Here is a 12804-nt window from a genome sequence, read left to right on the forward strand (position 1 = left end):
ATGCTGCTTTAATATAATCCTACAAACCAAGCCTTGTGTACTAACACAGTCTACTGCATTACTTTTTCAAAATAGCAGTTACCAGATGCAGATATTCTGACTTCTGTAATTCTGATTTAATAATTATTCTGAGCACAGTATTATGCTGTGTGTATTGAGGTACTCATGTTCACAGAAGATGGTGCAATAGCTGCAAGAACCAGTAACTTCTCAAAGGTTCTTCATCAAAAAGTCTTTTTGAGCCTTTCCTAGTTTTACATTCCTCTACTTCTCTTATCCATGCTAACATCCCATCCCATGATCTTTGCTTCCATAGCTCAATCTGTCCTGTGACATCTGTGTCTAAGAGAAAAGGAAGGACATAAGGAAATGTGTATTCATTTTCTATTGCTGCTGTAACAAATTGCCGCAAATTAGCAGCTTAGAACAATACCCATTTATTATCTCATAGTTCTATAGGTCAGAAGTCTGGTAGGCCCTCCTGGTTTCTCTGATCCAAGTTGCCCAAGGCTAAATAAATACAGGTGTTGGTCATTTGGACTCTTATTAGGAGGTTCTGGGAAGAATCCATTTCCAAACTCACTCAGCTGAATTTGCACCATGCAGTTGGACAATTGAGGTTCTTTTTGTCATTTTGAGTTCTTAGAAGTCTGTCTCAGTTTTTAGAAGCCTTTGCATTCTTTGATTGTATTTGTGGCCCCCTTCCTCCTTCTTTATAGCCACCAATGGCAGATTGATTTCTTCTTATGCTTCACATCTCTGACCGCCCCCTCTGCCTCATCTCTCCTGTTCTCTCTTCAGGCTGCATCTCTTTGACTTTAAGCTGGAGAAGTTTTTCTGCTTTCCAAGGCTCAAGTGATTAAATTGGCACACTTGGATAATATGGGATAATCTTATTTTAAGATCCACGACCTTAGTTACATCTACAAAGTCCTTTCACAGAAGTACCTAGGTTAGTGTTTGATTGAACAACCAAGGGGTAGGAATCTTGAAAGTGGTATCTTTAGAATTTTACTCTACCACAAAATGTTGGACATTTTTTGTTTGTTTCCAGGCTTGAGTATTATTGCATTTCTAAAGAGTATTTTCCCATTTAATTGGTTGATGTGTGTTAGATTAGATAGTGGTTGTCGATTTTCCTTCTTTTTATTGATATTTGTGTTACATTTTAAGAGTTGTCTTTTTTCTCTGATAAAGGAAAAGTAATTTTCTTATCAGTCTCTTTGTTAAGGAGGATGAGATGAATGAGGAAGAATGAATCAACTATACTTGCTAACTATAATAGTTTGATAGTATTTGCTGCTTTCTTTACTCAGATACCTAAAAAGTACAGGAGCAATATTCTTTCCTTTTTATGGGCTTCCCTGGTGGTGCGGTGGTTGAGAGTCCGCCTGCCAATGCAGGGGACATGGGTTCATGCCCCGGTCCGGGAAGATCCCACATGCCGCGGAGTGGCTGGGCCTGTGAGCCATGGCCGCTGAGCCTGCGCGTCCGGAGCCTGTGCTCCGCAACTGGAGAGGCCACAGTAGTGAGAGGCCCACGTACCGCAATAAAACAAAACAAAACAAACAGAAAAACAAATATTCTTTCCTTTTTAAACTGCAAATTAGTTCTTTTTTATTATCTCAACATTTTGTCTGAGTAAAATAAAATACAATAAAGGTTAGAGTTATTTTGTTGACTTATTTTTAGTTCTTTTTTTCTTTTGAGAGAATTTATGTATTTTAACCGTCAAGGTCAAAATATAAGATCCCAGTGATTTACAAGTAGTTTTATGCTTTGATAATTCACAATGGGATGAACATTTTTGGCTCTTTAACTTTATTGAATAGCTTTGAATGATTGACACTGACAGTTCAAATGCTGTCATGAGTCAAAATTAGTTGGGTTTTAAAACCAGTGATTATATATAGACTAAGTTTACTTAAAGTGCAATGTGGATTTTTACAGGAGTTTTGTGGGTGGAATGGCTAACATGCAATTCCCAGTAACATGAGTGTCACCTGTGTTATCTTAAACAGTAAACTGTTTCTCATGAGTTTTTTCTCTAAATCCAAAATGTTCCAATACTTTGAAATATTGTATAAATTGGATTAATGAATATATATTTATCTTCTGTGGGATTTTTTTTAACATCTTTATTGGAGTATAATTGCTTTACAATGGTGTGTTAGTTTCTGCTTTACAACAAAATGAATCAGTTATATATATACATATGTCCCCATATCTCTTCCCTCTTGTATCTCCCTCCCTCTCACCCTCCCTATCCCACCCTCCAGGTGGTCACAAAGCACCGAGCTGATCTCCCTGTGCTATGCGACTGCTTCCCACTAGCTATCTACCTTACGTTTGGTAGTGTATATATGTCCATGCCACTCTCTCGCTTTGTCACAGCTTACCCTTCCCCCTCCCCATATCCTCAAGTCCGTTCTCTAGTAGGTCTGTGTCTTTATTCCTGTCTTACCCCTAGGTTCTTCATGACATTTTTTTTTCTTAAATTCCATATATATGTGTTAGCATACGGTATTTGTCTCTCTCTTTCTGACTTACTTCACTCTGTATGACAGACTCTAGGTCTATCCACCTCATTACAAATAGCTCGATTTCGTTTCTTTTTATGGCTGAGTAATATTCCATTGTATATATGTGCCACATCTTCTTTATCCATTCACCCAATGATGGACACTTAGGTTGTTTCCATCTCTGGGCTATTGTAAACAGAGCTGCAATGAACATTTTGGTACATGACTCTTTTTGAATTATGGTTTTCTCAGGGTATATGCCCAGTAGTGGGATTGCTGGGTCATATGGTAGTTGTATTGGTAGTTTTTTAAGGAACCCCCATACTGTTCTCCACAATGGCTGTATCAGTTTACATTCCCACCAACAGTGCAAGAGGGTTCCCTTTTCTCCACACTCTCTCCAGCATTTATTGTTTCTAGATTTTTTAATGATGGCCATTCTGACTGGTGTGAGATGATATCTCATTGTAATTTTGATTTGCATTTCTCTAATGATTAATGATGTTGAGCGTTCTTTCATGTGTTTGTTGGCAGTCTGTATATCTTCTTTGGAGAAATGTCTATTAGGTATTCTGCCCATTTTTCAATTGGGTTGTTTGTTTTTTTGTTATTAAGCTGCATGAGCTGCTTATAAATTTTGGAGATTAATCCTTTGTCAGTTGCTTCATTTGCAAATATTTTCTCCCATTCTGAGGGTTGTCTTTTGGTCTTGTTTATGGTTTCCTTTGCTGTGCAAAAGCTTTGAAGTTTCATTAGGTCCCATTTGTTTACTTTTGTTTTTATTTCCATTTCTCTAGGAGGTGGGTCAAAAAGGATCTTGCTGTGATTTATGTCATAGAGTGTTCTGCTTCTCTTTTGCTCTAAGAGTTTTATAGATTTTAACGTTAGAAATAATAATTGAATTTATGCTTGGCTCTGTATACAAAATGGTGAGCAAAACAGATAAAATTCCTCATGGAGTTTAAAGTGTCTATTTGTTAAATTAAGAAATGATATGGTAATCATTTTAACTTCTAAAAGATAATTTCTGTATTGGCATGTATTTTCCAAATAAAACATATGTTTCAGTCAGTATATGCATACCTTGTTTTATTGCACTTTGCAGTTACTGTAGTTTTTACAAATTAAAGGTTGTGGCAGTCCAGTGTCAAGCAAGTCTTTTGGCACCATTTTTCAAACAGCATTTGTTCAACTTGTGTCTGTGTTGCATTTTGGTAATTCTCACCATATTTCCAACTTCTTCATTATTATTATATTTGTTATGGTGATCTGTGATCAGTGATCTTTGATGTTACTCTTGTAATTGTTTTTGAGGTGCCAAATAATGCCTACATGAAACATTGAACTTAAGTGATAAACATTATGTGTGTCTGACTGCTCTACCACCCAGCTGTTCCCCCCATCTCTCTCCCTCTCCTCAGGCCTCCCTATTCCCTGAGACACAACAAATTGAAATTAGGTCAGTTAATAACACTAAAATGTCCTCAAGGTAAAGGAGGAGTCATGTGTCTTTCTCATTAAGCTTAGTGAGGAAAGCATGTCCAAAGCTGAGATAGTCTGAAAGCTAGGCTTCTTGCTCTAAACTGTTAGCCAAGATATAAATGCAAAGGAAAAGTTCTTGAAGGAAATTAAAAGTGCTACTCCAGTGGCACATGACTGATAAGAAAGTGAGACATTCTTATTGTTGATATGGAGAAATTTTTGGAGGTCTGGATAGAAGATCAACCCAGATACAACATTTCCTTAAGCTAAAACCTAATCCAGAGAGACGCCCTAACTCTCTTCAATTCTGCGAAGGCTGAGAGAGGTCAGAACTCTGCAGAAGAAAAGTTTGAAGCTAGCAGAGATTGGTTCATGAGCTTTAAGGAAAGAAGCTGTCTTCATAACATAAATGTGCAAAGTAAAGCAGCAAGTGCTGATGTAAAAGCTGCAGTAAGTTATCCAGAAGATCTAGCTAAGATAATAAGTGAAGGTAGCTACACTAAACAATAGGTTTTCAATGTAGACGAGACAGCCTTCTATTAGAAGAGGATGCCATCTAGGACTTTCATAGCTACAGAGGAGAAGTCAATACCTGTCATCAGAGCTTCAAAGGACAGGCTAACTCTCTTGTTAGGGGCTAATGCAGCTGGTACCTTTAAGTTGAAGCCAGTGCTCATTTACCATTTTACAAATCCTCAGGCCCTTAAGAATTATGCTAAAAATCTACTCTGCCTGTGCTCTATAAATGGAACAACAAAGCTTGGATGACAGCACGTCTGTTTAGAACATGGTATACTAGATTAAGCTCACTGTTGACCCACTGCTCAGAAAATAAAAAAGTTTCCTTTTAAAATAATACTGCTCACTGATAATACACCTGGTCACCCAAGAGCTCTGATGGGAATATACAATGAGATTCGTGTTGTTTTCATGCCTGTTAATACAACATCCATTCTGCAGCCCATGGATCAGGAAATAATTTTGCTATTCAAGTGTTGTTATTTAAGAAATGCATTTTCTTAGGCCATAGCTCCCATGGATAGTGATTCCTCTGATGGATTTTGGCAAAGTAAGTTGAAAACCTTCTGGAAAGGATTCCCCATTCTAGATGCCATTAAGAACATTCACGATTCATGGGAAGGGGTCAAAATATCAATATGAACAGGAGTTTGGAAGAAGTTGATTCCAACCTTCATGGATGACTTTGAGAGCTTCAGGACTTAAGTAGAAGAAGTAACTGAAGATGTGGTGGAAATAGCAATAGAGCTAGAATCAGACGTGGAGCCTGAAGATGTGGCTGAATTGCTGCAATCCCATGATTAAAAAAATTATGGATAAAGAGTTATTTCTTACAGATGAGCAAAGAAAGTGACTTCTTGAGATGGATTCTACTCCTGGTGAAGATGCTATGAAGATTGTTGAAATGACAACAAAAGATTTAGAATATTACATAAACTTAGTTGATTAAGCAGTGTCAGGATTTGACTCCAATTTTGAAAGAAGTTCTACTGTGGGTAAAATGCTGCCAAACAGCATTGCACGCTACAGAAAAATCATTGGTGAAAGGAAGACTCAATCGATGTAGCACACTTCAGTGTTGTCTTATTTTAAGAAATTGCCACAGGCACCCCAGCTTTCAGCAGCCACCACCCTGATCAGTCAGCAGCCGTCAACAATGAGGCGAGAATCTCCACCAGCAAACAGATTACATCTTGCTGAAGGCTCAAATGATGGTTAGCATTTTTTAGCAATAAAGTATTTTTTAGTTAAGTTATTTATATTGTTTGTTTAGACATATTGCTCTTGCATACTTAACAGACTACAGTATAGTGTAAACATAACTTTTATATGCACTGGGGAACCAAAAAATTCATGTGACTTTATCACGATGTTTGCTTTATTGCGGTGGTCTGGAACTGAACCCACAATATCTCTGAGATACGCCTGTAGTTGTTAGAAAAGATAAGGAGAAATATATTATACCAGAATTACCTATCCTTCTCAGGAGCGTTTGCAACAAACTGACAGTAGCTCATAGTGCATATAATAAAAATGTTTGTGGTCATTTTATATGAAAATATCTTTATATACATTTTGACATATTCTTATCACATAGTACATCTAATTAGAGGTCTATGAGAAGATATAGAGGAGTAAAAAGATGAGAAACACCTGTTTTTCCATCATTACAAGATAATCATCATTAACTTTTTTTTTTTTTTTTTTGGCTGTACGCGGGCCTCTCACTGTTGCGGCCTCTCCCGTTGCGGAGCACAGGCTCCAGAAGTGCAGGTTCAGCGGCCATGGCTCACGGGCCCAGCCGCTCCGTGGCATGTGGGGTCTTCCCTGACCGGGGCACGAACACACGTCCCCTGCATCGGCAGGCGGACTCTCAACCACTGCGCCACCAGGGAAGCCCATCATTAACATTTTTATGTACACCTTTCTATTCTTTTTAGGCACATAGATGCATATACAATATGGTATCATGTTGCCTAATCTACTTTTCTTTTCATGGGTATACTATTCTTATTTTATCCACATTTAAATTTCATCATCAAACACTGAGCTCAAGTATATGCTGGCCATATGTTCAGATATTTGAAATAAAGATAAATGGACAGACGGCTTTAATGGTTTAATATGTTAAGCATTGCACAATATTCAACAATTAGAGAAAGTCTAGGGGATGGTATAACCATATACCTTTATATATTTAGGGCCACAAGTATACGGACAAGCCCTACAATTTGAGGAAAATCCTGCTCAGGACTGAACAGAGAGGTCCTTGGTTGCCGACGGACTTTCCCCTTGACTTCAGACTTGAGACAAACCAAGGGGTCTGTCAATATACAAAACCCACTGAATTCAGGAGAAACAGGAGCAATAGGATAGGTATTAAGGAATTGGTTCTTGCCAATTAGGATTGTGGTGGCCAGTCTGAAGCGAGCAGAGTTGGCTGGAGGCTGGAAATGTTGCAGCTCTAGTCCAGAACAGCAGTCTAGAGACAGAATGGTTAGTGCTTTCTTCCAAAATTCCCAGTTTTCCAAACAGGTTCCTAGGCTGCTTTCCTCAAACAGTGCTAATCTACTTTTAAGTGCATGATCTTTTACTTCACTATTTTTGTAACTTCAGTTCCTTTATATCACTATCAGAAATTACTCATTCAGACTACTGTTTCTAAAAACTTGTGTTTCCCCTGTTTTAACTAGTATTAAGAGCTACAAGGAAAATTCTTGTACATACTTCTGCATTCATATTCTGAATTATTTCTTGAATTAATTATAGTTTAAATTACTGAGTCAAGGGCAATGTGCATTTTTAAGACTTTTGATGCATTTTATCATATCACAGTACATTTAATTGGCCTAGAATGCTTATGAGAATTTATGAATAAATAAATGAACATATGAAAATAAAAATATTTATTACATTGCCATGAGTATATAAGAATTCTTTTCTGTTACAAAGAATGAGTGTTACCAGTTTAATTAAAAACAAAATTCATAAGATATGCCTCTAGAAGCAGTTCATCAGTTTTACATGGCTGTTGGGGTAAATTTCACCTAGTATTAGAAATATTTCTGTCTTTGAAAATCCTTGCTTAGCATTGTTTATTGCTGCTGTGAAGAATACAGGGGAAGAGTTCAGGTGTGAAATTTGTCTTTTCAGGATGGTCATCTAGAAATGCCTGTTCTAGCCCATCTTGATGGCATTGAATTCATATTTTAAAGTGCCTGTTACAGAATTCCTTAAGAATGTCTTTGCCTGCTATTTTAGGATTTCTGAGGTACAATATTATCTATTCATTTCTACAGTTGAGGATATAAGAAAGCACTTCTTTCCTCTGTACTCATTCTGTTACATTCTAATCCTCTATTTTTAAACCCTTGTATCATACTCTTCTTTTTAGCTCAGTTCAGACAAGTGTATTTTTGATTTTTAATTGAAATGGGTCTTCTTTAGCTTGACTTTTACTAAATACGTTAATAATGGAAACATTAAAGTTTTAGCAGAAGAGTTTTAAATATAACAGTGAAGTTATAATTTCTTGTCTGTGTAGGACTTTACAGTTTGTGAAGAGCTTCAGAATAGAAAAAAGAACAGATGAATTACCTTGAATACAGTTAGCAGTTAGTGGCTGGGTGGTCTTTGGGAAGACATTAAATTTCCTTGAGTATGCTTAGCATAGAGTATGTGATGAATAAATAGAATCTATTTTTATTTTGTATCCTATTTTGCCTCCAAATGACCTATGGATTGTTTTATCCCTGTTTTACAATTGAGGAAACCAAGGCACAGTGCATTTTAGTGATTTGCATAGGGTCATTTAGCTAACAAACATAAACTGAGATCTATATTTTTGTCTCCAAAATAAGCATTTTTTCATTCTATACCACTTTTTTTTCTCTTAATGCAAGGACATAAGAAATAAATCTTTGTCCTATATCATGAGAGTGATATTATTTACCACATCATGTGGAAATCTGATTCCGCATATGCATGGCACAGAGTAGGCTCTCAGTTATATAAATGAATGAAAACCTGTATGGTAATATGGTTGGCTTCAGTCTTTTGTAGGGAGAGAATTGTATATTAAGACCGCAGTGCTGATTGTGACTGTTGAATGTGGTATTCAGGGTACCTACCTCTTAACGTTGTTGTTAGGATTAGATGATGTCATAGATGTAAAGCATTTAGAAAAATGCCTGGCACCTTAAACATTCAATAAATGTTAGTTCTTACTAGTATGTGAATGATTTTAGAGTGAGAAACCTTTAATATGTATAGGATTATAGTTCACTTAGTTATTATCTGTTATATATCATGTAATTAGTTTTAATAGACTTTTTCTGGTTCATGTTGCTATTTATTGGTAATTTCTTTAATATATCTTTTAGGACTGAAAGAGTTGTCCCCACCTCCTCTAAATCTCAAACGTTTATACAAAGAGACACTAGAAATTGAACCCATATTGATAATCATTTCCCCGGGTGCTGATCCTTCTCAGGAACTCCAAGAACTTGCTAATGCTGAGAGAAGTGGAGAGTGTTATCATCAGGTCAGTACATATTACCCTGCTGTTTTTGCTACAGCTATTGATCTTCCTGCCATACTTGATTCTATTAGTGGAACAGACATTTTTTGTTGCGGTGTGCCAACTAATGTCCCTGGAAAGTGTCCACATCCTGATCCCCAGAAGGAACTTTGCAACTGTAATTAAGTTAAGCATTTTGCAGTGGAGAGGTTATCCTGGATTATTCATTTGGGCCCAATATAGTCATAAAGGTCCTTTTAAGAAGGAGGCAGAAGAAGCAGAGGGAAGGAGGGAGATGTGAGGAAGCAGAGGTCAAAGAGGTGAGAAGTTGCTGTGCTGCTGGCTTTGAAGATGGTAGAAGGGGCCACAGACAAAGAAATGTAGGTGGATTCTAGAAGTTCGAAAAGGCAACGGAAGGATTCTCTCCTAAAGCCTCCAGAAAGAACAGCCCTGCAGTACTACCTTTATTTTCGAACCCTGACACCTTGATTTAAAAATTGATCAATAGAAGAGTGGGACTTCTAACCTCCAGAAGTCTGATAACATAATATATTTGTCTCATGTAATACCATTTTGTCCTGAGCTAAATTTCTGAGTTTTAGTTTGTTCAGATTAGCACCTCTTTTTCAATTCAGTTGGCATGTAAGTTTGAAAATGAATTAATTTACCCTCGATTTTTGACATGTGAAAAAAATAAATCTTTTTCATTGGGAAAATAATTAATAATGATTAAAAAACCAGAATACTTTCACAGCAACCAAAAATTGACAAGTGGGAATGTTATGAGGACTATAAGTAGAAGATAGCAAAATAGCAGAGAGTTAGGCTTAGTTGTACAGGTTTTGCACTAACTCTAGGGAGTTTCATTCACTCCTAGTTATAGTGTATTAATATATTAGGACAATATTCAATTGTCAGTGAGATGTCTTGAGGAAGGGGAGCCCTCTTCTATAGGCTGTATCTGTTAGCAGTGATATTGGCAGAAAGATAAAACTATTTGCACTCACTGTAAGTTTGACTATATGAATTTCTAGACTTTTGTGTACTTGCAAAATTTTTTAATATTGTAAAACCTTTAAATACAGACGTATTTAGTCATAAATCTCCTGTTATTTTAAAGTTTTTTTTGCTATGCTGAATGTATGTCCTAAGGATAATAATATATTCTTAATGCAAAAAATTAATTTTCATTTCAAGAAACTGTTTTTTTTTTTTTTTTTGATGTAGGGGCTAGCCATCTTCTTGACATTTCCTGTTGTGCTTTTTAAAAATGTATTTTTTTTCTTAGAGTATATGTTTTCTTCTAATGTTTCATGAACCTTTAAGCTGTTTTCATACAATTTATGCCTTATAGAAAATTTTGAGTTCCTACTTTCAGCTACCATTTCAGCTCAGCAAACTACTTATTCTTTTTTTCCCCTCTGATTCTGTTGTACATGCCTTCAACTGTTTCAAGGGGTTTTTTTTGCATTTTAATAATGGCAAACTAATACGTGCATCTAAACAGTTCAACCAGTATTTGTTTTATCCCTCCTATTTGCTTAGTTCTGGGTTAGATCTTGAAAATTAAAAAAAAACAATATATGAGTATTTATTACCTGTTTTGTTACATGCTTTTGTATGCAATGAATTAGACGCATGGTTCCCACTCTCAACAACTTTATAGTCTAATTGAAAAGCAAAATCAATACTTGTAAAAGTCAATTAAAAAACAATGAAATGCTATCTTATATTCATTATGAAAAGAGAGATTGCTGTGGTTTGAAGTAGTCTATAACAGTATTCTTCAAAGTGTTTTGACTATGTACCCAATAAAATATTTGAGCCAGGACTCTCAGTAAATGTGTTTCTCTCATATATACAGAGACAGATATAGCTGTACTGATACTTAAGTATTATATATATTATCCTTAAAGAGACATATGGCGGAGTTTAAACTTGGTATAGTAAGTAGCATGCAACCAGTTTAGACTCTTGACTAAAACTTTTTTATAGAATCCTAGACTTAAGTAGACTTAACTAGTCTATTCATTCAAATAATACAGAAATCTTATATACTGAATCTATTTTCTAGGGTGTTTCGGCTTCTGCTTGGATGTTTTCTATTTTATAAAATAAAATAGAAAACATCATAAAGGTCTAGCCTAGCCTATTATCTGAGTGTCCTAAGTGCAGATAGACTATAGGGATTGGAAATACAGGAATGGAATTCCAGTGAGACCAGGATTCTCCTTCCCTCTTCCTCTCCCATCTCTTCTTTTTCTCCCCTCCCCCTTTCTTCTTTTCTCTCTCTCTCCTTCCTGCCTCCTCTCCCTGAAAAAGAATAGAAGAGCAGAGGGCTAAATGTAGAGTCTTGAGGCCCAACATGTTAGGGTCTTCTAGACAATGAAGGGCTAGGGAATTACGCAGTTCAGTGGACCAAGTAGCTTGGGAGCCAAATTTGTGCAATGTTGGAGAAATTTTTTAAAAAGAGAAGCAAATTTCAAGGAAGCGGTATTGTTAATGTTTAATCCCTCAAAGAATACAACAAGACAGTAGTCATAAAAAATTATGTTTTTAAAGGTCCATGTTTGAGAGAGTAAGAATTGCAGGAACTAGTGGAATGAGGAAAAAAAAAACTATTCAGCAATTCTTTATACTGTTCTATAACTTTCAGACCTGTAATGTTAGTACCTTTACTAAATAGAATAATATTAAAAATCTGCCACTGATGTAAGGACAAAAACAAGACAATTGTTGGAAACAGCAAGAGTCTGATATTTCTTATTAAAAGTTTAAAACCCTGATTACAGTACTTGAGTTAGTTCAGTATGTATGGCAGGATAATTTGAAAGTCTTCTGTTACAACATGTTATCAGATCTGTTTTTTTTTAGTTTTGTTATTTATTTTTGTTTTTTTATTTTATTTATTTATTTATAAATAAATAAATATAAATATTTTGTTTTTTTATTTTATTTATTTTAGTTTTTTTATTTTATTTATTTATTTATAAATAAATATAAATATTTTGTTTTTTTATTTTATTTATTTATTTTATTTATTTTTGTTTTTGCAGGTTGCCATGGGTCAAGGCCAAGCTGATTTAGCAGTTCAAATGCTGAAAGAATGTGCCCGAAATGGAGACTGGCTCTGTTTGAAGAACTTACATCTTGTGGTATCTTGGCTGCCAGTTCTGGAAAAGGTAGATTCAGATCAGTGTGGTGCAAATAATATCTAATATACTCAATTCAGTAATCTCCAAGGAACATCAGTATTAAAATATGTCATGCACGATTTATGATGTCTTTAAAAAAATTAGTATTTGTTGGGGAATCATTTAAAATCTGTTATGTATTTTCTCCTTAAATATATGTACATTTGTACAAACCAAAATGGATCTTTTAATAAGAAATCTATAAAAATCTCTTTTTTAAAGGCATTTAGGGGAAGTCAAAAAATTAATCAGTACTGAAGGGGAGGCTTAGAGAATTTTTTCAGACGAAAAATAGGGAAATGTTTTAAAGAATTGTAGAAGACCTATTTATAACATTAAATTTTCTTTATGCTTTTGTTCTGTTGTATCTGTATGAGGAGAAAAGATGTAGAGGAGTCAGAGAGAGCTACTACAGAACACTTCCTAGGTGCTAAGGAGGCTGGGTGTAAATGGAAGCAATCATTTTATTTAACAGAAGTGGGCCCAGGACGAAAAAACTTTAAGACAGAACAAATTGATGTGTAGGTTTAAATGCAAACCTAGAATTAAGTCTAGTGCTTATTTAAGA

General features: G+C 35.5%; 1 protein-coding gene across 2 annotated transcripts in view; it reads left to right on the forward strand.

The window, feature by feature from the left end:
• The window catches only part of DYNC2H1 (dynein cytoplasmic 2 heavy chain 1), a 372064-nt gene that overhangs the window by 210874 nt on the left and 148386 nt on the right, over positions 1–12804 (forward strand). For both annotated transcript variants that reach the window (XM_060157926.1, XM_060157925.1), the window contains 2 exons: positions 8906–9066; positions 12099–12224. In XM_060157926.1, coding sequence (XP_060013909.1) covers positions 8906–9066; positions 12099–12224 — 287 coding nt within the window. The remainder of the gene's footprint in view (positions 1–8905; positions 9067–12098; positions 12225–12804) is intronic.

The sequence above is a fragment of the Lagenorhynchus albirostris genome, chromosome 9, assembly GCF_949774975.1.
Source record: "Lagenorhynchus albirostris chromosome 9, mLagAlb1.1, whole genome shotgun sequence".
Classification (NCBI taxonomy): Eukaryota; Metazoa; Chordata; class Mammalia; order Artiodactyla; family Delphinidae; genus Lagenorhynchus; species Lagenorhynchus albirostris.